Source organism: Serinus canaria, chromosome 1, assembly GCF_022539315.1.
Source record: "Serinus canaria isolate serCan28SL12 chromosome 1, serCan2020, whole genome shotgun sequence".
In the NCBI taxonomy this organism is placed as follows: domain Eukaryota; kingdom Metazoa; phylum Chordata; class Aves; order Passeriformes; family Fringillidae; genus Serinus; species Serinus canaria.
The window spans coordinates 24441223-24469204 of NC_066313.1; the positions used below are offsets into that span (position 1 = coordinate 24441223).

At 46.3% G+C, this 27982-nt stretch overlaps 1 protein-coding gene across 1 annotated transcript; it reads left to right on the forward strand.

The window, feature by feature from the left end:
* Window positions 1-766: 766 nt before the first annotated feature.
* Window positions 767-26603, forward strand: ATP1A1 (ATPase Na+/K+ transporting subunit alpha 1). The gene is made up of 23 exons (XM_030234151.2): window positions 767-1031; window positions 8492-8605; window positions 9813-9872; window positions 10864-11067; window positions 11422-11535; window positions 12100-12234; window positions 12392-12509; window positions 12962-13230; window positions 14237-14435; window positions 15818-15927; window positions 17291-17425; window positions 17948-18140; window positions 18628-18803; window positions 19326-19462; window positions 20762-20912; window positions 21442-21610; window positions 22214-22368; window positions 22705-22828; window positions 23618-23763; window positions 23889-24019; window positions 24575-24676; window positions 25729-25820; window positions 26265-26603. The coding sequence occupies exons 1-23, from the start codon at window positions 1020-1022 to the stop codon at window positions 26291-26293; spliced, it is 3075 nt and encodes a 1024-aa protein (XP_030090011.1). The 5' UTR covers window positions 767-1019; the 3' UTR covers window positions 26294-26603.
* Window positions 26604-27982: the final 1379 nt, after the last annotated feature.

The following is a 27982-nucleotide window of genomic DNA, read 5'->3' on the forward strand; positions in this document are numbered from 1 at the left end:
TTTATACAGGGCTCCAGGGCTTCTACTAAGCCCTGGAGAATAAAAAAAAGCATCAGCTCATTTTCTTTGCCAGAAAATCTAGACAGAAGTAAAAAAAAAGTCGACAAACTTCTGCAAGAAAACCCCAAAACCAAACAAAGTGAACAAACACAAAGTCGTAATTTCTGCATCTGTCTCTCCCAGAATTTGAAGCATAAGGGAAGGATGACCATAACAAAACTTGGTCCCCTAGCCAGGCTCCCTGAGCAGCAGAGGGCACAGAAAGCTGCCCCCAAACTCTTCACCGAGTCCTGAATCACCAGAAGTAGTTTTCGGCAACAGCATCTCCCAGGGAACGGGAACGGAGCGCGCTGCGCCTCCGGCAGGTTGGCAGCACGGCAGGGACCATGCCCAGCAGGAAGCGCGGGGCTGGAAGGGGAGCACCGGGGCTCCTGAGCCTCTCAGCGAGAGGCGACAAAACCCGCGGGGAACCGGCACCTGGGGGCTCCGGGCGGCCACAGGGCCGAGCCCCCGCAGGGCCGGCGGGCAAGGCGCCCGGGGAGCCTCGGCCTGGCGGCGGCGCCGCGGAAGGAGCGCTCGCTCCAGCAAGGCGCGGCTGGGGCATCCCGGGCGAGCTCCTACGACGCACCCGGGACAGCAAAAGGGACAGCCAGCGCAGAGAAAGTGACCGCCGGCGCTGCCCCCTCCCCCAGCACCGCCCTGTTCACGCCCCCCTCAGCGCACGGGGGGTGGTGCCACAACGGGCTGGGCGTGGCGGCGGAGCGAGGCTTTTTATGCGGCGGGAACCCGGCGGCGGCCGGAGCTGCGCGCCGTTGCGGCGTCGGAGAGGAACGAGCCGGGCGGGGGCAGAGGGGGGCGAGGCGAAGGCGAGAAGCCGAGGAGGAGGAGAAAGAAGAGGAAGGAGCGCGCCGGCCGGGGTGCTCCTATTGTTCCGCACCTGCGCCGGCCGGGACACGTGGCGCCGCTGATCCCCGCTCCTCGCCCCCCGTCACTTGACCCGCACGCAGTCGCCCGGCACCATGGGCAAGGGGGTGAGCGGTGGGGCCGGGCCAGGGCGGGAAGTGGGAAATTCAAGGAACCGGACGGTGGCCGGTGCCTCTTTCCCTTCGGCGAGGCTGCGCTTTGTGTGTGCCGGGCCGGGGCGGCCGCGTCGGGCCGGGTGCGAGGGCGGCCGCGGCCGTTGGCGAGCGGCGCCGGTGCCGCCAGCCCAGCAACGTGCGAGGGCGGCCGCCGCCGCCCGCGGGAAGGAAGAGCCGGGCCGAGGGCGTGGCGGAGCCCGAGGCGAGGAGCCGGCGTCCCAAAGCCCCCGGCTCCTCCTGGAGGCCGTGTCTCCCCGACGAGGGGCCTCTCGTCCGCCCGCAGCCCCCGAGGCTGGTGTTATCTGGTGGCCTTGCGGAGCTGCGGAGAGAGCGCGGTTGCTCCCCGGGCTCCTGAGAGTACTTTAGACTTTCCTTGAGACACGAGGGCCCGGCGTGGGGGAGGGCGGGAGAAGGGGAGCCCTCAGCGTTCTTCGGGCTGATTTGCCTGTTGGTAGCAGTGAGGGTGTGATGGGAGATGGTGGCAGAAGGGAGGCGGACACGGCGGAGGTCTCCTGTTCTCTGGGGCGATAACTTGGCGCTGAAGGCTGTGCGGTTTCTGCCCTGGATCAGCACTGTTCGTACTTACAGCCCAACACAGAGCTTTAGGGAGGAGAAGTCCTTAATTCGGATCGTATCTTTTAACTAAAGGAAAGTGTACGTGAAGGCTGTTGGGCGATGTTGTGCTCAAGCACCCGTGTGTGGAGCGGAAACACCTCTTGGCTTGCTCTGATTTCATTTTATGTCAAAAAACTAGAGACCGGTTTCTGGGGTTTGTTGCTTGGATGTTTGTTTTTTTCCCTTCGAATGCTTCCCGGTATGTCTTGTGTAGTTGGAGGTGTGTAGATTGGTGTTTACTTTGGGTTTAGACACATTCCTGTAAAATTCCCTGATTTCTCTGCTTCCTAAGGAGAGGGTGACCGTGCAGGGCCATGGCAGCGGTGGTAGCACGTTCCCTGCCAACAGGTGTTCCGTGCTTCCCAAGCACTGTTCAAACATTGACTTGACTTTGTATTGTCCTCATCCGTGCAGTACAGCAGCAGCAATGTTGACATAACTGCATGAGTAGTAGGGAGCGCTGCAAGAGCATGGCTGAATGGAGAGTTGCTTGGAAAACGGCTTTTGTGGGGTGGGCTTTCGGCATTTGTTCTGTGTATGGGGTTTCTTTTCCTAAGAAAGTCCTGTTGCTTGGTAGCCCAGCCTGTTGTATTTAAGTCCTGTAGGCAACAGGCGGTGTGGACAGCAAAAGATCATCTAGGAGCTAAAACACTGAGGAGAGATCTGGCAGTGTGGACGGTATTCTGAATCTTGTTTAAATCATCAGAGCAGCCTTTGAGTTGTGTGTGTATGTAGGACTGCAGCACAAAAGGCTTCAGGGGCTTCGCCTGCATTAGTGGGACTAGTGAAAGGTACAAACGCCTTCCAGTGTAGAAAGCTGTCTTGCTCCACTTCAGATTCCGGAGGTTGCATGGATAATAAAGCAATTAGTCTGAAACTGAAGTGCTGCCACAAGGGATAATTCAGCAGGGATAATACGGCTGCCTCATGCTTTCTGGTAGCAAGTCACAAGATTTGCTTGTTCTGCGCTGAGAATGTGTGCGTATGACTGGGGACCCCCTGGAAAAGGGACATGTGAGACAGCGAGGCAGTGAAAAAGGCGGAGTGTGGGTGCAACACTGAGCAGCGTGTGCCTGCCCTGAGTTAGGGTGCCCAAAAAGGAAACTTCTTTCCCATGGGTGCATGGGATGGAAGAGAAAAAAAGAGCCTAAGTGTGAGAAAACAAAGTTTCTTCTCTCTGTGGCTGTGAGGAGAAGCTGAGTCTGTTTTACTTTAAATGGTAATGGGGAAAGGGGAGGGCCATCTGCTGCTACACAGCCCAAAAAGCAGATTATCCAACAAGGGGGGGTGTGTAGCAGAGGAAAGCACTCTGGATTTCATTCCTGTTCACAGCTGACTGGAAGCTGTTGGTAGGCAGCAGCATGTTTTACTCCATCTCCCTCATTGCATAGGCATTGCATGGAGTTGGTGGTGTGTGCTTTGGGTCACTTCTGGAGGTCAGCTTTGCCTTAAAGGCCATGAGGAGGAGATGTCCTTAATTCAGATCGTATATTCTAATTAAAGAAAAGTGTGTGTGAAGACTGTTGGAAACAGTAGTGAAGACTTTTTGAAGCTGAATGCTGTGATCAAGCACCCATGTGTGGAGCAGAAACACCTCTTAGCTTGCTTGGATTTCCTTCAACCCCAGTTAAGGGTTTTTTGCCCCTGTCAGAACCTAGGAAGGTTTATTGCATAATGGAACCAACTGAGAGAAAATAATGCAAATCAAAACAATCCTTATCTGGTGCAATTAAAAAGTCTTAATGTATTACCTTCCCCCATCTTCTTCATTCCTTTATTACTATGGCTATTTTATGACAGTTCACTTTATTATTATGGCTAGAGGATAGTGCTTTTTCCAAAGAAAACCCTGGGCCTAGTCAGTGTGTGTTTCTGGAAAAACAGGGGAAAAGGGGCCTCTGGCAAGTGAGGTGAGCTGTACAACCCATTCCAATCCTGACCTGCTGAAAACTGCAGCTCATCCTTCACCCAGGCCTTTCCAAGGGGTAGCCTTCACCAGCTTTTGTCTAGGGGAAAACTGGGTCCAGTCCACTCATCTTGATGTGTTTGTCAACTACTAGAGATGTGTGGAGTTATGGTGACTATTTATTACAGGCGAAAAAGTGAGGAAGGTGACTCTTTGTAGCTGGCACAGCACCAAAAAATCCAGGATGGGCTGCTCAGCTGTGCAGTGGTGACATTGGAAAGCCCTTTCTGCTCTTGGGTCTTCACACAACTCCAGAGCAGTAGAGTTGTTTGTCCTAATACCCAGACAGGGCTTAAGGTGTGTGGGTGGTCCTTGTTTTATCCTGTTGATTAAAAACCTGATGAGGTTTACATCTCTTCTTATGGGAGAAGAGCTTGTCCTTTCATAATTTGGGAAGCAGTAGACAATACACAATTAGCAATTACTAGCTGTTGAGTAAAAACTGCCTTGTACTGTCCTAGATGGTGAGAGTCTGATCAATTGATGCAGTGTATATTTGAGTCAAGATAAGAAATTGAAGACAGCTCATGGGAGGGAGCAAGAAGGATCCAAAGAAGCCGTTCCATCTCTTGCTAGGATTACATAGGGTCATGGAACAGAGTTTCCAGTCTAATAGGCGGAGTTACTTTTATGACTCATCTGGTTAATATATTTACTGTCTCATAAGGCAGCAGGACAGTAACTTTTCTGTTTTCGCTGCACAATTGATTATAATGACATAAGCAGTAAAACAGACCAGGCCTCCAGAGACTGCATAATTTGTTTTGGCTCTTACTTGACATTTCTTGTTGGATTAGGTGATCTTAGAACAGGGTACTTCTGAGCTTGTCTGCTGATTTGTACCCCTCCTGTTTCCTGGTCAATCATGGCTTGTATTGAGAACATCAGCCATGAATGGCTCAATTAGTCCAGAGCGGAAAATCATCAGCTGTAGCTGAAAGACAATAGGATTTTCTGGGGGATGTATAAAACTTCTTACGCTGGTGTGTACAAATGTTGTGCTTAAGCCAGTGGAAAAAAAATAAATCTTGCATGGAAAAAAAGAAGCTGCATTGTTTTTTTTTTTTTCCTCAGGCAGTTTTGATGAGTCAGTTCTTGGGCTAAGTCAAGGAACAGGGGTGACATTTTTGATGAGACAGACCTTCCTTTGTGTTCAGGCCATGTGATTAAATCGTTATAAGACGTGGATGTGGAGTACCACAGGCCTTCTTCTCTTTGTATAACAGGAAAAGAAGGGGAGAGCAGGGAAATCCTACAGCGCTGAGGTGGAATGAAAACCTCTTCCCCTGGCAGCCCAGCCAGCACAAGCCTTTGTTCAACTGATTGGGCTCATCTTGCAGGAAGGGAGGCAATGGCCCCAGAGGCACAGAACAGGGGCAGGACTTGGACTCTGATGTATGTGTCAAGTTCAGATTTGAATGATGGAGCAGGAAGTTCAGATTCTGCATGAAATGATCCTGTAACAAGAGCTGAAGCTGATTCTCCTGACTTTACCTACTTACCTTTTCAGTAAGGGTGGGATGTAGTAATAAAGCAAGAGGGAAAGTATTAAAATTATTGTGCTTTTTTTTTTTAAGCTGGGGAATTGCTGAGCTCCTCTGTAAGATAGACTCCATTAAGACCCAAATACTTGGGTGCTTAAAGAAACAAGTAACTCTATCCACTCTTTGTTCTGACTGGAGCTGATCACTGGGGTTTTTGGGTATGTTTTTTTTGGTTGCTGTTGTTTTTTTTTTAAAGCAAATCATGCTTGAACAAGGGCAGTGAGCCTTTTCATGTTTGCCCACTTGTAGATTGATTCAGCTGCAGCTGAAAAAGCCTAAGCACTCCTATATTTCTGGGTTATTCACTGCCCCCAATAAGTAACTGTATTTCTCACAGTAATTCCAAAAAACTGGGAGGTTTTTAGATCACCTGCAAGCAGTTGCCAAGCTTTTCTTGGGGAGAAGGGGTGAAGCTGGAAGGATGGAGTGGTAGTCAGACAAGGCACTAGCTCCTTCACCTTCTTTAGGAATCATTTCTCATCTCAAGCAGTAATCAAGAGGCATGTGTTTTGTGCAGGGCTGTGTTTGGACTTGTCTGCCATAGCTCCCACAGAAGTCAAAGTTATTTCCTTCTGAGACTGAAGGAGAGAGATGTTTCATGATGGCTTTTTGTGAATTGCCCTGTGGCAAATTCCTGTGATGCTGGTATGTGAGGACCTTGCTGGTTTAAGTACTGTGGCTTTCACTTTTTTAAGAAGGGAAATGGGAGTTTAGGTGCAGGGAAGAGAATGTCAGGAATGCTGACAGTCTGGAGTTCTGTGTCCTTTTCCTGGATCAGTGGAGGCAAATAGCTTTGCTCTGCCGTACTTGTTAAAAACTGTTTCCATTGCACAGCTCCACAGGGGCATGCAAAGCTTGCCTTTCCTGAGCAGGGCAAGGGGATACTTCTGTCCATGTGACTATGGCTGCAGAGTGTTGCCCACAGAGCTTTCTCAGCACAGTAAAAAAAAAAGCCCTTGTCTAGATGTGACTGACAGGTTCTTTTAGAAAAGTAATGGTCATCCTTCTTTTTCGTGCAGTTTCACTTTTGGTTTTGGTTTCTACTTTTCTCAAAATGCATAATTATTTCCTGTGCTAGCTGCTCATCAGGACAGGTCTTGAATGCAAGTGATAGCTCCTGTGTCCAGGTCACTAAGGAATCCAGCTCTCAGGAGTCCAGTTCATGGTTTGAGGTGTTCATGCAAAGAACGAGCAAAGCAATGCCTTTGAAACCTTTTCTTAATCTTGTTAAAGATTTGACTCTGGTGCCACTAAGTGCTGTTTCATCTTAAAGTTCTTCTCAGGAATCTTATTAGGTGAAAATCTCATCACAAAAGACTTTGCAGAGTGTGGGGGTGTAATTGGTCCCACACAGAAGGGAACAGAAGATTAAGTGATGTTTATGTGCACTAAGTCATCATTTGTTTGTCCTTAGATGCTTGTTTACCCTATTATGACTAGATCTAAATCTTTGCATGATTTCATGCAGAATTAACCATAATAAAAGTGAATAAAAATCCTACTGAATAAAGAGGCTTTAAGCAAATCATCTGCTCTGTGAAGTGTAAGCAGGACTAAGCACAGATTGAATTTGCAAAAGTGTACTGCTGTTTGTATACCATTCTTGCTGCTCAAACTGCCATAAATTGAAAGCAGATTTCTGTTGTGTAAACTGGCCAGCTACTTTGCCAAACTGCGAATGAAAGTGTTGGAACTTAGCCCCCAGAATAGACCAGCAGAGGTACCACCTCTTATTTATCTACAGTTGTTAGGCTGCTCCTCCTCACCAGAGGATGTGGAAGGCTGGGAAGGGGGAGGAGGAGTTAATGTCTTGAAGGAAACATACGTTTGCTCTCAGGAATTGGTTTCTTCTGCTCTTCATCACTTTTTCAGCTTGAGCCAGGGCTCACACGTCAAGACTGCCTGAATAGTGTGTAGCTTGCTTACCTCCTTGCTAGGCTTGCGCAGTGTCTGGGTCTAATCTGTGTATTGGGTATGATACCAAGCAGCCTTCTCTGTTCACTAGCTCATTTGTGTTATTTATTGCAGTGGCATAACTGTCATACAATCATGTAGGTTGGAAAAGACTATTAGAATAATTGAGTCCAACCACTAACCCAGCATTGCCAAGTCTACCACTACACCATCTCTCCAAGTGCCACATCTACACATCTTTTAAATACTGCTGGGGATGGTGACTCAACCAGTTTCCTGGGTATCCTGTTCCAGGGCTTTGACAGCCTTTTCCATGAAGAAATTTTTCCTAATAGCCAATCTAAACCTCTCCTGGCACAACTGGAGGTAATTTCCTCTTGGCCTGTCACTTCTTAGGAGAATAAACCAGCACCCACCTGGCTACAGCCTCTTTTCAGGGAGTTGCAGAGAGCTTCCTTTTCTTCAGGCTCAACAATCCCAGCTCCCTTAGGTCCTCATCAGACTTGTGCTCCAGACCCTTCCCCAGCTCTGTTGCCCTTCTCTGGGACCTCCCCAGCACCTCAGTGTCCTACTTGCAGTGAGGGGCCCAGAATTGGGCACAGCACTCAAGGTGCAGCTTCACGAGTGCCAAGCACAGGGGGACCATCACTGCCGTGGTCCTGCTGGGCACACTGTTGCTGATTCAGGTCAGGATGCCTTTGGCCTTCTGGATCACTTGGGCACATGTTGGCTCATGTATAGCAACTGTTGACCAGCACCTCCAGGTCCTTTTCCACTGGGCTGCTTTCCAGCCACTCTTCTCCCCACCTGTAGCTCTGCCTGGGGTTGTTGTGATGCAAGGGCAGGACTCAGCACTTTGCCTTATTAAACCTTGTATTGTTGGTCTCAGCCCATCAATCCAGCCTGTCCAGATCCCCATGCAGAGCCTTCCTGCCCTCCAGCAGATCAACCCTTCTGCCCAACTTAGTATTTTCTGCAGACTGACTAAGGATGCACTTGAACTGCTTGTCTAAATTACTGATAAAGATATTAAACAGGACTGGCCTCAATACTGAGGCCTGGAGAACCCCACTGGTGGCCAGATGCCAGCTGGATGTAACTCTGTTCACCACCACTTCCTTGGTCCAACACTCTAGCTGTTTTTTACCCAGCACACAGTGCACCTATCCAAGCCACAAGCTTGTCCAAACAGCCTGTTTGTCCAAGAGAATGCTGTAGGAAACAGTGTCAAAGGCTTTACTGAAGTTTAGGTAGACAGCTTTAATAAACTGTAATAATTTTGTCTGCCTGGCAGTGTGTGTGTATAGTTCATGTCTGCTGCTGTGGAATTTGACTGTGAGATGTTTCTAATAATGCTGTATCTTCCCTTGCAGGCTGGAAGAGACAAGTATGAGCCCACTGCTACATCAGAGCATGGCGGGAAGAAGAAGGGGAAGAAGGAGAGGAAGGAGAGGGACATGGATGAACTTAAAAAGGAAGTTGTGATGGTAAGACTGTAGGGCACAGAAAGAGCAGCTTTAAGGATGTTTGCTATGGCCAAAGTCTGTCCCTAATCTGACTAAAAGAGAAACAAGCTGGTGTGCTGACAGTGTGGTGTGACTGAAGATGCTGATCTCCCTTCTCCTCCCCTCTGTCTGCAAGTCAGATGTGCTGTAAGTGTTTCGGCATCAAGATGAGCACACAATAGATCCTGGCAACATCACTTCTCAAAAGGCACTTGACACAGAACCTAAGTCTGTGCTTGCCTGCATTACCCATAGCACAGTATGGATGTATTTCCTCTGCCAGGCGAGCGCTCTCTGTGTAGCAGCATTACAGGCTTTATTGTGCTGTCATCTGAGTGGGACTGCTGTTTTCATTCCAGCTGAGGAGTTGAGGCTGTACAGCTCCATTTACTGCTGGCCTCTGCTCAGACTGACCTCAGTGTTATTCCTTCTAATCATGTTTGAGGCTGTGGGGAGTGTCTCCCATCTCCATCTGTGAAAACTGGATGATGCTGTATCTGTCTGTGAGCATCATCTGGCTTAGATCTGCTGTCCTTAAAGGTGATGCAGATTTTGGTTCTGTTTGTGGATTTGAGACTGCGCTTTAAGGTTTTTGACCCCTCTGTTAGGAAGAGGGGGTTCTAAATATTGCTCAAAGATTACATTCTGTGTTCAGTAGAGATGTGTACTTAAAGCATCTGCTCCTCCTGTACAAGTTTTTAAGTGAGGCACTGCTCTGAACCAACTCAATCGAACTGAAAAATAAGCCAGGCTGTGAAAAGAAGCCTCTTTAGGGAAAGAAACACTTCCTCCAAAGTAGTGCGTAATATGGCAACACTACTTAAAAATGTGTGAAATTACAGGTTTAATCTTCTGCTGTGCATTCCTACCTTCCCAACTCCTTTTCTTCCATTCCTCTCTCAACCTCCCAAAAAAACCCACCCACTGAGGTTTAACAGAATCTGCTGGGGGTGTAAGGACTGCGCTGAAAGTCAGACTTTTCAAAAAAGCTTTCAGGTACCCAGATAATCACAAGAATGCTAAAGATTAGACTGTGCTGAATTCCAGAATGAGTTTGAGATTTCTCTTCTCAGAAAGGATGAACTAGAGTCTTGCTATCACACCATTAGAGATAGGAAACCTGGGGTTGGAGGTGGAATTCCTGAGCTCTTTTCTCAGATTCTTTCTCTTCCAACTATTTGTCTTTCAGGATGACCACAAGCTGAGCCTTGATGAACTTCATCGTAAATATGGAACAGACTTGAATCGGGTAGGTAAACATTGTATTCCTTCCTTCTTTGCCCAGATCTGAAAAGAAACAGCCACAGCTCAGAGCATTTCACAAAGGGAGATCTGGGTGGTCTGATTTTGGTTGTTTTTTTTTTTTTTTTCTTTTTGTGTTAAATCTCTCCTCCTCCAGTTATGTTTCTCAGGCTTTGGGAGAACTGTTGAATTCACAAATACTTCTCTTTACCCTCCCACTGTACAACTTGACTGCAATACTTTAGTGACTTTGCTTCTAACAAAGTCACTGTTATCTTCCTCTGAGTCGTTCAAGGTCAAGTTGATTCTTGGTGTTATTTCTTTCCGGAGGAGCACGTAATGACGACAAGTGTTTGTTATGTTGCAAATGTAGTCTAGAGACCTAGCACATGCCCAGATACTTCATGATGGCTAGTACCAGTTAAAATTCTGACTTTCTGCAGTAAGGGGTGTGCAACTAGGCTATCTTAGAGTCCAGTGCAGAAGCACTGCAGTGGTTTTACACTTCTGCTGTTGTTTGCTTTGCTTAATGCATTTCTTGCATGATCACATATAGCATCAAGCCTGATCTTTAAAACAGTACAGTGATTTGCATTTTTGTGTCCAAAATCTTGGCTTCTGAGAGCTGAACTTCCTGGAAAGTTGTTCCAACGTGTCATCACTTTTATGGCTTCCAGCTTTCACTTGTTCCATAATTTGATGGGGGTGGATGGCACTGTGCTGTTCCAAAGTCTGTGGCTGTAACCTTCTTGTCCTGCCCTTCTTCTGTGTTCATAGGCCCATGGCCTGCAGGCTCCTCAAGTAGCATTCAGCATCGTGTATCTCCTGTTTGGCATTCAGGTCTCACATCCTGCACTTGTGTTGTGGAACCCTGGCAGCTTTGGACATCTCTGTTTTCTGTTGGCAGCTCCTCGTTGCTGCGGTAGAACTTGAGCAAATTCAGACTTACTTGTGCAGTTAGTCTTGCCACAACGCCTAAAAAGGAACCTCTCTTGCAGGGTTTGACTCCTGCACGTGCAGCTGAAATCCTGGCTCGAGATGGCCCAAATGCCCTCACCCCACCACCCACCACTCCTGAATGGGTAAAGTTCTGTCGGCAGCTCTTCGGAGGATTCTCACTCCTGCTGTGGATCGGTGCTATTCTGTGTTTTCTGGCTTATGGCATACAGAGCTTGATGGAGGAGGAGCCCAACAATGATAACGTAAGTAAAAATGTCTGGCTTACCTCAAAGGCAGGCTGAGCAGCCTTTTGGGCTCAAGGCAGATTAACTTCCTTTAAGCATTCAGTCCAGAAGCTTTTCCCATAAGCACGGGAAATTCAGTGTGTGAGCTTAACATGTTTTGGAGTGCTTCCACATAATGAAATTAACAGGCAACTTCCTTTGTGTTGTGTTAAGAACACTAGCTTGTGGACAGCCTTTGTGTTCAAAATGTTCAGAGACTGCAAGTACCTTCATGTTTGTGATGGGGCACTTAAATGTCAGGCAATTAATTTGGACAAACTGGCAACCTTTCAGGCAGATTGTCCTCTGACTCAGTTTCTCTGCTCTTTGTAGCTGTACCTGGGTATTGTGTTGGCAGCTGTGGTTATCATTACTGGCTGTTTCTCTTATTACCAAGAAGCAAAAAGTTCCAAGATCATGGAGTCCTTCAAGAACTTGGTGCCTCAGGTATGGAATAAATAATTTCCTTGATGTCTGGCATGCCACAGCTTGTTCAAAGGTATTAATTGTTCTAAACATCATCTGCAATTGCAAGGGCCTGGCTGTTAATGTGGATTACTAGGTCTTAATTTTGAGGGATTTGTGAGACTGCTCCAAGTAGCTATGCTAATGGGCCAAGGTGGTTCCTGAAAACCTGTGGGTTCCACCAGCTTGTTAACAATCTCAGGACACTTTCTCTGTAGCCTGGGGAGTTCAATAACTGGTGTGATAAGCGCTAAAATTTGAATTCCTTCATGGACAGTCTGGATCATAACTATGACACTGTCATGTTGGTAATAAGGAGCTTTAATATCAAGAAAAAAAACCAACTTATTTTTCTTAAATAACATGTAAATATATATGTTGTTTTTTCTTAAATAACATATATATCAGATATAAGCATCTTAGTAGATGCTTATATCTGATATATACTTGTGGAAGTACAGCAAAACTATTTTAAGATTCTCGGATCTTTCGAGCCTTTTCTCAAGAGTTGCTTTTGACACGGATTGTTTTTTCACTGTCTTTCAGCAAGCACTTGTAGTCAGAAACGGTGAGAAGATGAGCATAAATGCTGAAGGTGTTGTAGTTGGAGATCTAGTGGAGGTAAAAGGAGGAGACAGAATTCCAGCTGACCTTCGGATCATATCTGCACATGGTTGCAAGGTACAGTAGTCACAGGCTGTTGGGAAACTTCATTCTGAAGGAGGATGAATTAGTCTTCTATGCTGTGAATGGGGGCTGGAGTGGAGGAGAAGGATGGGGAGAGTACTTAGCAGGCATCTGTCTGCTTAAGTATGACAAAGTACTCTCTTTCATGCAGGTGGATAACTCCTCACTTACTGGTGAATCAGAGCCTCAAACCAGGTCTCCAGACTTCTCCCATGAGAATCCACTGGAGACCAGGAACATTGCCTTCTTTTCCACCAACTGTGTGGAAGGTATGTGTGTCTCCTACTTCCCTCAAGTATGAGCAATGATACTGAGTTGTATAGATAAGCAGTGTGAATGTAAAAGCAGGGTGGAAGTTCCCATCAAAGTCCTTGCCCATTCCAACTGCACTACTCTAGAATGGGTAAAGACTCCACAGCACTACTGGGTGTTTTCTTCTTGCTTCTTTCAGAGGAACAGCTATGTGGTGTGTCTTCTAGCCTGTTCTATTGCAAGTAAAAAGTTGAAGTGCAGATAACATAGTGTGAACCATGAGATAGATCTGTATGAAGTGCTGTAGCTGCTGCAGAAAGCAGGAATGTCAGGCATGTCTGGCAGGACTTCTGCTGCAGCTCTGAATATGGGGTCTTTGTGCTGAAGCCCACCCAGGACATCTCTTCCACACCTACAGGATAATTAAGCTGTGGTTGTTTTTGTTTTCTTAAACCCATCTCTCTTCCAGGCACTGCCCGTGGCATTGTCATTAGCACTGGGGATCGCACTGTGATGGGCCGTATTGCCAGTTTGGCTTCTGGACTGGAAGGGGGGAAAACTCCAATTGCCATGGAGATCGAGCACTTTATCCATCTCATCACTGGAGTGGCTGTGTTCCTGGGTGTCTCCTTCTTCATCCTGTCTCTCATCCTTGAGTACACCTGGCTGGAGGCTGTTATCTTCCTCATCGGGATCATTGTTGCCAATGTCCCTGAAGGGCTGCTTGCAACGGTTACGGTGAGTGAAGTTGGAAAAAAGATGGAATTTGGTCCTTAAGGAAGTGGAGTGCTTTATCTCAGTGTGCATTCAGAGAGGTGAACACTGAAGTAGTGGAAGGTGAGCTTGTAGGATTGGGCTTTATAAGTTCAGTGTATTTTAATTGCCTGAATCAACATCAAGTTCTGCAGCAATTTATCTTGTAAGGATGGGTCCCTAAGTTAGACCTGCACAGAGGCTTGGCATCATACAGCTGAAATGAGCAAGACTAGGAGTTGTAAGTCCTGCCTTTTTCAAGGCAATATGGGGTTTTCCTGATATAGCCATCAGGGTTTCTACACCCACATGCACACCAACCCTTCCAGTCCTTAAGAGCTGGCAGAGGATCCAGCAGGTTTCACTCCAGCTCCAGATTTTGGTCTGGGATCTGTCAGAGGTTTTTGTAAGTTTGGTTTCCTTAAGAGGTTGTGAGAATATCTGGATGTTCTTAGGTGTATGGAGAGTGGTGGTAGGCAGGAGAAAATGCTTCCATGCTGCCTTAGGAAGCAGAGTAGCCACCAAGCCAGGAAATGAACGGTTGGGAACTGGAACCAGTTAACAGCTTTTAGCAAGAAAGTGAGCTGGAGCTGCTTGCTTTTTAACTCCAGCAACTTGCAAGCCTTATCACCAGAGCTAATTTGGGCCTTCTCATATGTGGCTTGCCTTCACCTATTTTGAGAACTCTTATCGTTAGAAGGTGGCAACTTTGAGTGAAATGTTAGTCTGAGGCATGTTATTTCCTTCCTAATACTGAGAAGGAGGAGGCTGAAGTCTGTTCTGGAGGTTTTGTAATGAGGAAAATGTCATTTAAACCTAGCACCTGAGCTGAAGTGTTGCTGTTTATTTTGCACTGTCAGGGTGAGCAAGGAGTTAGGGAATCATTGCAGGGCATGGAAGCTGGTTGTCATTCCATGTGCACATTGAGTTGGATAGCAGTGTTATTACTGCTCAAGGGCACCTAACCTGCCATCTTCTTTCTTGTCCCCAGGTATGCCTGACACTAACAGCCAAGCGTATGGCTCGGAAGAACTGCTTGGTGAAGAACCTCGAGGCCGTGGAGACCCTGGGTTCCACATCCACCATCTGTTCTGACAAAACAGGCACTCTGACACAGAATCGGATGACAGTTGCCCACATGTGGTTTGACAATCAGATCCACGAGGCTGACACTACAGAGAACCAGAGTGGTAAGACAGCCTCTCAGTGCTTGAGGCATTTCATTAAAAAATGGCTTTTTCTGAGCCTGCCTGGACACTGGTACTTCTAAGAACCTGTATTTGTACCTCTTCAGTCCAAGTGATGTTCACAATGCAGGGATTTCTAATGTACAGTCTAGAATGAGCATAAAAAAATTGAAATGACACATAGAAGGCTTTGCACTGTACCGTGATCTCTTTAATCCTTAAACTGTTTAGCCTGCCTTTTGTGCAGAATTACTCCATTGGAATTTGAGCCTCTTGAGTGTTCAGCACCATGTGTTTGTCCTGTACATAGAAATATTCACAAAGTACCTGATTATCTTTGCTAAAATGTATCTTTATGAAATTGCTCAATCTCAAGTCTGTTGAAAGTATGGACAGCAGAAGTGTTGGCCCTGGTAATAATGACTTGAGGCTGGACATAGATGGCAAGTTCCCACGTGGAACTACATGGTTGCCTTTGGACAGGGGTTTTCCCAGAACATCCAGGTTGTGTTTACATAGTGCCAGCAATGAATGTAAGACTTTAGCAGGAAGTTTCTCCTAGTTGATAAGAATCTGAAGTCTGTGTGCTGTACAACTGAGAGAAATGCTTATCTCTCCAGAACTGTTCAGTACAACCAAACTCAAGAGTTTCCTAGCTGTTGTCTACCTTGTGAAATGCTGTACTTACAACACATTATTAGCATAAATATTTTCCAGTGGTGCTGCTGCACTCTGCCCTGAACCAGTCCAAAACATTGTGCTTGTCTGCACTGCTTAAAAATGCTACATTATTTAACAGTAATGCAAAGTAATGAGCTATAAATAGATCTTTTGGAAGCCCTAGGCCTGGCAATGATTGGCTTGGCTGCAGTGGAAGTAAACCTAGAGGATTTCACTTCATGGAAAGTATGTTAGGTTATCGGTTAACTGTCTCTTCAATTCACCTCCTTTAAAGCCAGCTTAAGAGCCATAATGAGAGAGTATCTTTATTTAAGCATTGTTCCTTTGGGAGCTATTTCGTCCATTTCTTGAGTTGATGGATAAAGTGAGACAACCTGGAGGTAGAACCCAGCATCCCTTACTCAAGCCCTCTGAATGAGTGTTATCTGTCCAGAATTCCTTGGCTTTGTCAGTGTGTCCCTCTGTTGCTGCTGGATATAGCCATTACTGGAATCTTGAAAGCAAAGGTGTTCTCTTGCACTGCTGCTGTCTTAAAATAATCAGCTCCTCATCAAGTATCTGGGAAGGGAGGAGGAATGAAAGACATGCAGTGATGCTCTGTTTCCTGTTTGAGATAAAGGTTTCTTGGTCTTAAACCTCTGGGATTTTGAGCTTATGTGACTTTCTTGAGGGGTGGGTTTTTGACACTCTTCCTCTGCTTTCAGGTGCTTCCTTTGACAAGAGCTCAGCCACTTGGACTGCTTTGTCCAGAATTGCAGGTCTCTGTAACCGTGCTGTGTTTCAGGCTGGCCAGGAAAATGTACCAATTCTCAAGGTGAGTTCCCAAAAAAGTGTTGGTCTTGTTCCTCACCACCATCCTCTCATAATGGTAGCAAGATTACATCCTGTGGGTCACATGAACCTGCAGAGCAGAGGTAGCTGCCACTCTTAATCTTTTCTGTGTGCTGTGGGCAGGCGAGATGGGATTGAAAAGGCATTTTTCCCACAGCAGAATCCCTGCCATCCACTGCCATATACACTCAGTTTGGGAGGCCAGATATTTCAGACAGGGCTAGAAATGACCAGATAGTTTTCTTAGGCATTTCCCAGTATTTGGCTGTTCCAGAAATTGCTCTCTCTGGCATTTGTACACTTCAAAGCTACAAACACCTGGTGGTGGGAGAAGTAAACATCAGAGCAGGGCTAGAGACAGTCTGCTCTCACTGGCAAATCTCCTTAAACTTTCACTAGTTCAGTGCTGGTGCAAATGCTGGCATAGCACCAGTTCACATTCCTCCTTCTGAACTGTGACCCAGCCAGGGCTGAAATTAACTGTACAGTGCTTATAATCTGTCAAGTATTAGTCATGTTGCTTAGTAAACTTATTCCCAAGGGGGTTCTGATGCAGTGGTAGTAGAGATGATGGAACAAACTATTTTTCCCCAGCTCTCCTCTGACTGTATCTTAAGTCTACAAAATGTGACCTGAAGTTAAATATCTGGAGTTCTTCCTTTTTAAGGGAGGGTTGGGAGAGGGAAGTTTTGAGAAATCTTTAGATACCAAAAAGTAGTACAGAAATAAAAAAAAAAAAACCCAAAACAATTGCTCACAAAGACAGAGACCAGAAGGGCAGGAAGTACTTGGTTTTAATTGCAGCAAAGGAAGCTCCACCAGGACATTGAGCACATACAGATCTCCTGGGCTGAGAGCCCCCATCTCTACCAGCGCCAACCTTTATGGGGAAGGGACAGATCAAATTTCTCCCAGTGGCTTGATAAGCTGGTGTTATCTTGGAGTGGTGGGGGTGAGGGGCACATGGAAGTGTTTCTGTGTGCATGTAGTCAGTCTTCATCTCACATTAGCTGTTCTTCATGGCAAGCAGCTTACAGCAGTTCTTTTCAAAGTTTACCCTCCAGCCTCACTTGGTCTGACTGTACCTGGTTATGTGATTTTCCCTAACCCTTTTAAAGGCCTTCTTGACTTTGTCACAAGGAGACTGCTGCTCTCTTAAGATGGGAGGCCTGGCTTTCTGAAATGCAGTACTTGTTGGTACTAGATAATAGAATTATTTATTCTTTGCTTTCATATAATCTTATGTAGAAGCTGGGACTGGGCTGTGATGAATTCACTCTTAAAATCTATTTTAAATATCCAGTCTTCTGTGGTTGTATGTTTTGATAGTTGTCTTTTTTCCTCAGCGAGCTGTGGCAGGAGATGCCTCTGAGTCTGCACTTCTGAAATGCATTGAATTGTGCTGTGGTTCTGTCAAGCAGATGAGAGAAAGGTATCCCAAAGTGGTGGAAATACCATTTAACTCTACTAACAAGTACCAGGTAAGCAGGTGTGCTCTTGAAAGGAGAGCTGCTGTGTGAAATACTTGTGTGAATTTGCACATAGTGTGCCCCAAAACATGTTCTGGCACCCAAATTTTGTCTAGCCATTACTTGCTTGAAGACTGTTCTATAAATCTAAGAGACCATAGTTACAGGAGCTGCACTGACACTAAGGTGTTAGCTGCTAACAAAGGATCAGACATGTTCTCAACCTGTGTAGCAGTAGTGCACAGAGCATGGAGTAACTCAAATCTGGGAACAGGAGTGAACTGCTGGGAAGTGACCTTAGCTGGTGGCACTTGAGTACAGAAATGGTCATTACAACACCTGCAGTTACACAATAATGCTAAAGAATGCACAGATTCCTTAGTTCGTAAACCTCTTTAAAGTGTGGGTGAATGAGAGCTAGAGCAGAATATCACAAATGGCCCTGAGCTGCCAGAGTTGCAGAACACTGATGTTGATTACTCGTGTCCTTCACAGTCCATGTTTATAGAGCAGATTCATTTTTTCCACCCCTAGCTGTCTATCCACAAAAACGCTAATCCATCAGAATCCCGTTACTTGCTGGTGATGAAGGGAGCTCCAGAGAGGATCCTGGATCGCTGCAGCACTATTCTTATCCATGGCAAAGAGCAACCACTGGATGAGGAAATGAAAGATGCTTTTCAGAATGCCTACCTTGAGTTGGGAGGCCTCGGGGAGAGAGTGTTAGGTAAGGAAAAACAGCCTGATTACATTGGAAAAGATTTGTCCTTCATGTTCCTGTTCAGTCCTCACAGATTAAGTGAAGGGTCACTCTGTTCTTGCAGTGTAACCATAGTATTAAGGTCACTTCAGCAATCCATGTAGGGACAGTCCTGGCTTTAATCTAAAAGGCAGCCTGCCTGCAGGGTCTGGTCTCTCTCAGCAGCGAAGTCACGTAGATTAAAAAGGCAGCAAAGCATTTGGGACCTTCCGTGGGACCACACGGTGTTGTTGGGTTTATTCCACTGCACAAGAACCAGGCTGTGTCTGGGCACCTAGCCACAGCTGGTAGTTATCAGAACAGGAGCATGACTCCTGTCTCAACAGCCTTGGCTAAACCTCTGACTAAGCTGCGCTGTTATTCTTGTGTGGCTGTTTGCAGAAGCAGTAAGTGTTCACTCTCTCTGCCTCCTGATGTGTAGGAGCAGAGTAAATGTGGGTTTGATGTGTTACAGGATTCTGCCACTTGGCTCTGCCTGATGATCAGTTCCCTGATGGCTTCCAGTTTGATACGGACGACCTGAACTTCCCTGTAGAGAAACTCTGCTTTGTAGGACTGATGTCTATGATTGACCCACCTCGTGCTGCTGTGCCAGATGCTGTTGGCAAATGCAGAAGTGCTGGGATCAAGGTAATTTATTCCTGGGTTGAAAATCACCTCACTTCATACCTGTGGAAATAAAGGGCTTCCTTGACCTCCTGTATGACTGTAATGTGAGTGGATGAAATAATTGATCAGGTTTTAACTACTGATACTTGAGGCTTTATTTCTAAGTTAAATACAAATGGTTGTGTGTTCATGAACTGAAAAATCAGTGAAACTCCAAGCTGCTAGGGCCCTGGCAGGTGCTCTGAGCATGGTGTCCCGAAGCACATGATTTGGCTCAGGGTGCCACAGTACTGACTAAAATGAGAGGGAAGCACAGGCTGGAGACAAAACTGGCTCCATTAACTCAACATGAACAATTTCTTGTCTTCCACCCACCTCAATCCATCACATACTGGTAGCAGGTTACTGCCTGTACCTCAGACTTGCTCTGTGATAGCACTCGCAAGGAGACGTGTGGCCTTTTCAGTGCAAGGGACCTGCCTTTTGGGCAGTGCTGCTCTGCAGTGCAGGCAAGGCTTCCATGGCAGTCTGTTTGCATTTCAGGTTATCATGGTTACTGGAGACCACCCCATCACAGCCAAAGCAATTGCCAAGGGTGTCGGCATCATCTCCGAGGGCAACGAAACAGTAGAAGATATTGCTGCTCGTCTCAACATTCCTGTCAGCCAGGTCAACCCTAGGTAATGTCTGCTGGGAAAGGCCAGAGCTGTTCAAAGAATTCTGCATTTGCCTCTCTCCTTGCCTTGGGTAATCCCTCAGCATCTCCCCTCTGGACACGGAAAGATTAGCATTTGCTTAGCTCAGCATATTGTGGCTTTCCAATGTGTATCACGAGTTATGTGAAGAATGCACAAGATTGTATTAAATGTGCATGTCCTGTGTCTGGGAAGTACTTAAGAGTAAGACTGTAGGAGGGCAAAGGGAGCAGAACTTGTGCCAGGTAGAGGAGTTGACACTAGTGCATAGCTACAAGCAGAATAAATGTAAGAAGGGAACTCCTTCCTCTTAAGGGTTAATGCTTGCCTTCATAACCTAGCTGGGACTGAGGCATCCTCAGAAAATGTGCTTTGGCATAAGCAGGCTGTTTGCAGAATGGCTGGGCCGTCTGCATTGCTTAGCTTGACCCAGCCTGTGTTTGGGCTGGAGGACAGCCATGCAGCTTATGAACTGTGAATAGAGACACCCTGTGAAATGAAATTGCTTGGGTTTTTTTTTTTTTTGGTTGGTGTTTTTTTTTTTTTATATATTTTGAGGGCAACTTCAAAACTCAGCAGTGCAGGCTGGGGTTGGCTGGGCTCTATGACTGAGCAGGTCAGCAGCTGGCTCTAAGGGTGGGGAAGGAATTTCCCTGTCTAAACTGGGTGATGTCAAGAGCTGAGTGGACAGTCTCCTAGACCTATAAGGGATGGTATGCTGGGCTGGAGAGATGGTATTTTGCTGCAGCATGTAGGGTACCAAACCAGTCTAAATATAACATTGCATACTTTTGTGGCTGAAGGGTGTAAATTAGTTGGAAGTTGCATGGTGTGAACACTCTCTGTGAAGAACCATATATCACCAGTCACATGGTCATCAGTCCAGTGCAAAAAAGATTGCCCGCAGAAGACAGCAGCATCTCTTGAAACCTTGGAAGCTAACTACCTGAGCCAGGAGTTCCTTTTTTTCAGAGAGGCTAAGATTTGTGGGAACAGCTAGTATTTCCTTGATGCCTTTTAGAAAGCTATGGAAAGAATTAATTTGCTTATAAGGTTTTTTTGTCTGTTGCTTGGTTCTGCTTTGTTGTCTTTTTCTTGGTGTTTCCCATCTGCCTCTCAAAATTTTGAGCATCAAACCTCTGTGCAGAGGCTGCCTGGATTAGTATTTAGTCATAGCAGAAGTTGGTCTTTCCTCCAAGCACTGAAGAACCTTATTTTTATGGGGCAAGTACAGCTAATGAGAAACTTACTGCAAAGTGAAGCGTAACTTTCCTTGTTTTTCAGGGATGCCAAAGCTTGTGTGGTTCATGGCTCAGATTTGAAGGACATGACTAGCGAGCAACTGGATGACATCCTGCTTCACCACACAGAAATTGTCTTTGCCAGGACATCTCCTCAGCAGAAGCTTATCATTGTGGAAGGCTGCCAGCGACAGGTAAAGAGAGGGAGAGTAAGGATGCCATATTAGAGAAATGCCTAGACTATATGTAAACTAACAGGCAGTTCTGCTGTTGAAGTGCTAGGGCTCATTAGTGCCCTCATGTAAAGAGCCAGATTAAATCTGTCTGTCAGCAGCCTTCAGCTACTGATGTCAGGCTGCTCTACAATACATAAATATAAGGGTCTGACAGGAAGACATCTTCAGTTTGTACTGAGGCTTTCTTCTGATCCTAGAATGTGATTAGTAAACTCAATTTCTAAATTCTCTGCATGTGCTTGGGAGAGGAGGATCCAACATGCCCATGTGTTGTCCAGTATCTCCTTTTCGAGAGAGCAGCGTGGTTCCCTTGATGAGCCTGATCAGAACAGGGAAGGGGTGAGGGGAGGGCAAGGAGCAACTGAGGTCTTTTTACAGCAAGGTGAAATAGTTTTTTGTGCTTTATCTGTAAGGTAGGAGAAAGCTTTTCTGCCAAAAACGTCTCTTACATGATGATTTCAGTCTTGCTGTTCCTCTTTGTGACTAGGGTGCCATTGTAGCAGTCACAGGTGATGGTGTGAATGATTCCCCAGCTCTGAAGAAGGCTGACATTGGTGTTGCTATGGGTATTGCTGGCTCAGATGTCTCCAAGCAGGCAGCTGACATGATTCTGCTGGATGACAACTTTGCCTCCATTGTCACTGGGGTTGAAGAAGGTGAGTCTATAACTTGTGTGCAGTGGTGGTAAAGTAACATGGTTCAGCATCTCCTCTGAAATAGAGGCACCTAGGTGGCTCTTCTTTGAGCTTGCCTCCATGACAATAGTTTTTGAGGAGAGCAGCACTTTTCTTCCTCCCTTCAAAGTTTTATTTCTTTCCATGGGTGTTCTGCATGACCCTTTGGGGATGGGTAAGAGTAGGAAGCAGCTGAGTAACAAAAGCTGCTTTGTGCCGTTGCCTAACACGTGACCTTACAGTCATCTTTGCCAGCTGAGTGTGACGTTTTCCTCCCTGATGGACAAGTAGCTCTCAAACAGGAGCAGAACAGAGGGTCCCTCCAGGGGCTCTTGATGATGTCCAGAAACCAAGGCTTAGTGTCCTACTGCTGTATGCAGTGAGCCCTGATTGCTGTGACCAGAAGTGTCACTCTTCACAGGTGTTGCTGTGTGTGGAGCAGTCTCACCCTTACAAAGGAGAGAACCCTTTCATTTGCTGCACTAGCGTTTTGCCATTTGGTGCTAGCACTGAGGCTGCCTGTGAGCTGCTTGGCTGCCTTCTGCTGACAAGTGAGAGTTACCCTGCTCTCTCTTCTTGCCCCAGGTCGTCTGATCTTTGATAACCTGAAGAAGTCTATTGCCTACACCCTGACCAGTAACATTCCTGAAATCACACCGTTCCTGATCTTCATCATTGCAAACATACCCCTTCCTCTGGGAACAGTCACCATCCTCTGCATTGACTTGGGCACTGACATGGTGAATGTGGTTTTTTTGTCTCAAGAAAAAGTGTGGATGTTCTTAGGTACCCTAAAGAAAGGACAGGTGGAAGGAAAATGCTTAAATAGTTTTCTCTAGTGTTCTGATTTAAAGTAAGGGACTCTCTGATACTCCTTTTATTCACATTCATCTCATGCCTCTTGAGTGAGGATCTTTCAGCTCCCGTAAGGACAGACTGGGGAAAGGGAGGGGGTAAGGTCCTTTTGGAGTATCCCTTTTGGGGAGTGCTGTTTCTGGCACTGAATACATGGGGCAGGGAAGACTCTATACAGTGGAGAATTGAAACTCTCCTAAGAGCAGTCCTGCCACCCTCAGGTCCCTGCTATCTCCCTGGCATATGAGCAAGCAGAGAGTGACATCATGAAGAGGCAGCCCAGAAATCCCAAAACAGACAAGCTGGTGAATGAACGGCTGATCAGCATGGCCTATGGGCAGATTGGTAAGCTGCTCTGTTTTCTCTGGCACCAGTTTGAACTTGGTGGTAGCAGGGTTGTACACAGTCTTGAGTCAGTGACTGCTCTGCTTATTTTGGTAGGGTTGAGGTTTGGGGTGTGTAAACCAGAACCTCAGGCTGTAAAGAACTTGCAATGATTCTTCCCCCATGGCTTATAGCGGTGGCTTGTGCAGCTTGATCCATTGAATCGCTTTCACTGTAATTTTGTTTAATTGCACAGCACTGTAAAGGAACTGGCTGACAACCAGCTCTCCTCTGGTTCAGACTTGTTCAGCAAGAACATAGATCCCATTGTTAGTTTAATTAGAAGTAAAGGATTCTCTCCAGCGTATCCCTAAAAACACAGCATTAGGAGCTTTGATTAAAGGCAGCTACAGAGAAGTGCCCAGTTCACAGGATGGGAGCTCATGCTTAATTGCAGCAGACCTTGGGAACCTTCTTGACTGTATTTTGCAAGGGTTGGGGTGGGCAAGGCATAGTAAGAATACAAAGGGAGTTTTATCTTGTGTCCTTGAGTATGGTGCCATCACAGCACAGGGCCAGAACAGAAGTAACTCTGTACAAAGTTGGGGGCAGAAGCTGCTCAGCAAAAGGATTGCAGCTGAGTTTGATGTTAGTTTGAACTATTTCTACAGCTGCTGCTTGGGACATTGAGCCCTGCAAGGAGTAATTTTTAAGGTGGTTAGGGTTTACTGCAAACTGTTGTCCTATTGTAATTGTTCTGCACAGTTTCATCAGCTTCTTCAGTTTTATCATGCTTTCTTACCTGTTTAGGTATGATCCAGGCCCTCGGAGGTTTCTTCACCTATTTTGTAATCATGGCAGAGAATGGGTTCTGGCCTTCTGGCTTGCTAGGGCTCAGAGTTCAGTGGGATGACAGATGGATTAACGATGTGGAAGACAGCTATGGGCAGCAATGGGTGAGTTTTGAGGCACAGCCTAGACGCTGCCAGCCAAAATATCAATGCTTGCTGAACTTGGTGTGAGCACCAGAGAGCAAAGGCAGTGTGTCTGAACAAATGCTCTCTGCTTTGTTTCTTCCTAGACCTACGAACAGAGGAAAATAGTGGAGTTCACTTGCCATACAGCCTTCTTTGTCAGCATCGTGGTCGTGCAGTGGGCAGACTTGATCATCTGTAAGACCCGAAGAAACTCTGTCTTCCAGCAGGGGATGAAGTAAGTCAGCATGTCCATGGAGGAGATTTAGACTTGAACTCTGTGTGTTCTCCAGCACACAGCACTCTAGTCCTTCATCCCAGTAGTGTCTGGGTGTTTTGGCAAAAGTCTTGAGCAGACTGCCTTGGTGTAGTGGATAAAAGACTGGGTGCTCTCTTCCTTGTAGTACTTGGCAGTTGTCAGGCTGAGACAAAGAATTAGTGGCTTCTGTTGGCATTGTCTGTGGGAGCTAGCCCACAGACACTCCAGCACGCAGCGTTGATCTCCTGATCTTGTACATCAAGAGATCTCATGGCATGAGCTCCAGCTGCCTCCTGAATTTGTGATGAAAGCAATTGCTGGTTGATTTGATAATGAGCTGTCTCTGAAGAGACTTAAAATACCATCATGGCAACTCTGCAGTTGCCTTGGATGGATGGCCTGGTGGTCCCCACCTCATGACCCTCTGGGTTGGACTGAAATGTTTGTTTCCATTCGCTCCCATGTGGCAGGTTGTTTTTTAGGAGGTCATCTCTGAAAGTACTTTGTTCTTGACTTCTTTCTTGCCTCTTCTAGGAACAAGATCTTAATATTTGGTCTCTTTGAGGAGACTGCTCTGGCTGCCTTCCTGTCCTACTGCCCTGGGATGGATGTTGCTCTAAGGATGTATCCTCTGAAGTAAGTTGCATCATGCTTTTTGTGTAACAGATTGTACCACAGAACAATAGTGCTTGGGTGGGGAGATGGATAAAAGTAGTTGTGAACCAGTGGAACATCAAACCTAGTCTTAAAAGTTCAGGTTAGAGGGTGTCAGTGATCCTTTGCTGTCCTGTGGCACACAGGGGTTTTCTTCACTGTGTGTGGAATGTTTATGAGGAGCCTCCTGTTTAGTGCCTCACTAAAAATCTAAAAATCAGCAATCCAGCTTCAGTACCAGTGTGCTCTAGTGCAGCTGCCTCTTGGACTTATTTAATGGAATATTTTTATGGGTAGGGTACTGCACCTCCAAAGAAAGCCCATTGCATTGTGTAATTCATAGGCCAGATGACTCTTGGGTACTGAAGAACTGCTGATGATGTCTTGGGCTTTTTTCCTACATCCACTGGGAAGAGAACAAGCAGTAAAATCTTTTAAAAGCTGCTACGTAGATGCAGATGACCGGTTGATGCACACTAACTTTCCTAATGGTTGGGAAGGTGCCAACATTTTAAGTGTTGCTCAACAGCATTGCAACACTTCATGGCAGGGTTTAGTCTTAAGCCAGAGGACTGTTCAAAGTTTGAGTGTCATGAAATCTTCATGGGAAAAAAAAAAATCCTGGTACATCTTGCATTCCAAGAGTTGGGTGCTGAAGTGTGAGTGTTTCCTAACAAGAAAGCTGGCCTCTGCCCAGTGCCTGCAGCAGCTGGATGTTAGTGTGTGTAAATCACGAGGGGAAACAATACAGTTCCAGCAAGCAAGGCTCTGGGCACAAAGGTTGTGTACTTAGAGGAAATACTGCTTGATTGGTAGGTGGGGAGGTGCTGGTGCAGAGATGACACACCTTGTGTTGGAATTATTACCCAAAAGTGAATTAATCTATTGCAGCAGAAAACCTGGTAGTAATTCTTGGCTTGGAGGACTCTTGATTGAACTGGCAAGCTGGGTCATGCCAGCCTTCTTGCACTTGAGTGTGCCAGGCAAAGAGCATCTCCACAGCCCGTGTTCTCACTGTCTCCTCTCCCAAACAGGCCGACCTGGTGGTTCTGTGCTTTCCCATACTCCCTCCTCATATTTGTGTATGATGAAGTCAGAAAGCTCATTATCAGGCGCAACCCTGGCGGTAAGGATCTGCTGCTCATCTCTGTGTTTCCTTCCCCACCTCTTCATGCTGCTGAGTTTTCCAGAAACCCCAGCAAAGCTCGGGGACCCCTAAGTACTGTTTGGGGCTGTATTTTGTTGTGTTTTCCCCTTCCTCAACATTAATTGTGCAGTTAATTCAAATTAAGGCCCTCTTGCTGTCCCTACATTCTCTCCCATTATATAAAAGTACAGATGCACTGGAGTAGATGGAAAAGACTGTTTAATGCTTGGATAGTTCTAGAAAGCTGGAAGAGGTGCTGAAAGCTGGAGAACATTGATTTGGCTAGATTTTCGCATTGTGTCATGTCACTTATTAGCTCAGGTCCTTCAGTGCAAGTTTTTAAGAACCTAAAAGGGAGCTCTCATGAGCCTCATACTTGGTTTGCCTTGAGACTAACTCTCTTTCTCCCTCCTTTTCCTTCAGGCTGGGTGGAAAAAGAGACCTACTACTAAAAAGTACCTGTAAAACATTCCACGCACAGCCCATGCCACTTCTCCACCATCTCCCCTGTGTGCATACTTCATCTTTGCAAGAGCAGAACTGTGTCTGAGCAGGAGTGAGCTGAAAACTAAAGGAAACATGAAGAAACGTGGACTGGAGGAGAAAGCAAGGGGGAGGTTGGGGTGGGGGGAGTGTCCGACCATCAGTCCAGGGGGATGAGAGTTTGAGTAGTTTTATGTGCCTTTGTTTTTGTAAAAGGAAACTGAAGATTTTATATGTGGATTTTTACAAATAAAGATGGATTATAAGAGGATGCCCCCACATGGTCTTAGGTGGATGTTTTTCTCAAGGCAAAAACTGGTTCAGGGCAGCCTCCCCACCCTGGCTTTTAGGGTGTGGTGGTGAGTGCAAGGGTTAGTCCCTGGCTTCCTGTTTTTGTGATAGGGAAGCAGAGCTGCTTGACCCACAGACAACAGCATGTGTAAAAGCCCCGGTGCGCCTTACACCAGCTCAGTGCTTAATGTGACAAACTGTTTGCCAGCACTTTGATCTCACAGCTCAAGAAGCTTCCTTGGCTGTGCATCTTGGCTTCTTTGAGCAAATGGAGCATTGAGTGAAGAGCTGGCCTGCCTTAAGGGGCTCTTTGCTGGGTTCTGAGTGAGAACAGACTTCCACTGACTGGCACTTGGATCCAAGCAGCCTTGTTCTCAAAATCGACACTGGTTTTCTTGCTTGCTTAGCCAAGCAAGGGATAGTGTTTCATGGTGACCTCTGTGCATGTCACTTGCCCTGTCCTGATACTGGCTCGTGCCTCCTGTGGAATGAGGGCAGGGGCTGATCATGGATTCTGCATCCTCCACTTTTGAGGAAGGCGTTGCTGTTGTCTGGGGTCTGAGCTGTCTCTGTGAGCTGAAGTGAGTCATGCTGCTTCCCTCTGAGTATCTAACCTTTTTCTGTATGCTTGGATTTACTGTTAATGCCTGTATGGCACTCTTTTGTGAGAACTCTGTGAGAGAGCTGGCCATTTGCATGTGGGCAGTCACCATGAAGTCCTAACTATACATTGCTCCTAGTGCTGTTATGCTAAAGCAAGCTGGAGATGCTTCAAGCCCTGTTCCTGAACTACTGGCCTGTGCCCCTCTTCAGATATGTGTCTATCTCTGCAAAGGATCTCTAAACCACAGCACTGAAAGGCTCTGCAATTAAAACTCCATGTTGTCATCCCTCTTTCCTCATAACATCTTGGTTTTTTTAAGGTGGTGTTTGAAAGCCGGGTTGCTTACCTCATGTACGGAACAATATAAACTCAGAAAGCTCTAGGGAGGGGAAAAAAATGAGAAGTTGAGGGTGGCAACTGTTTCACTTTGTCTTGGACACTCTACTGTGGAACAGCCAGTTGGAGATGATTAAAAATAATAATAAAGTCTTCCAATTGTTGGAGTCTGCCCATGCTAACAGTTGAATTGATGCAACTGGGCGTGAGGTGATCGCAGTTGGGAAGGGGAGATGATGAGTTGCACTAAGGGAGGAAGAAAAAAAGGTGGGATGTGTGTTACTGGATCTGATGATGACTGAGAAGCGATGCAGAAATGACACAGTGAACCCAGGCGTGACACTTCCCTGACTCGGGCATTACACTTCCTTAAACAGTTGGGTCAGTGCTTGAGGCCCACTGCAGTGAAGTTGCAAAATCAGTGTTG

Coding starts and splice junctions, on each gene's coding strand:
- ATP1A1 (XM_030234151.2), top strand. Junction 13,231..14,236: donor GGCTGCTTGCAACGGTTACG/GTGAGTGAAGTT, acceptor TCTTGTCCCCAG/GTATGCCTGACACTAACAGC. Junction 20,913..21,441: donor TGGAAGGCTGCCAGCGACAG/GTAAAGAGAGGG, acceptor CTTTGTGACTAG/GGTGCCATTGTAGCAGTCAC.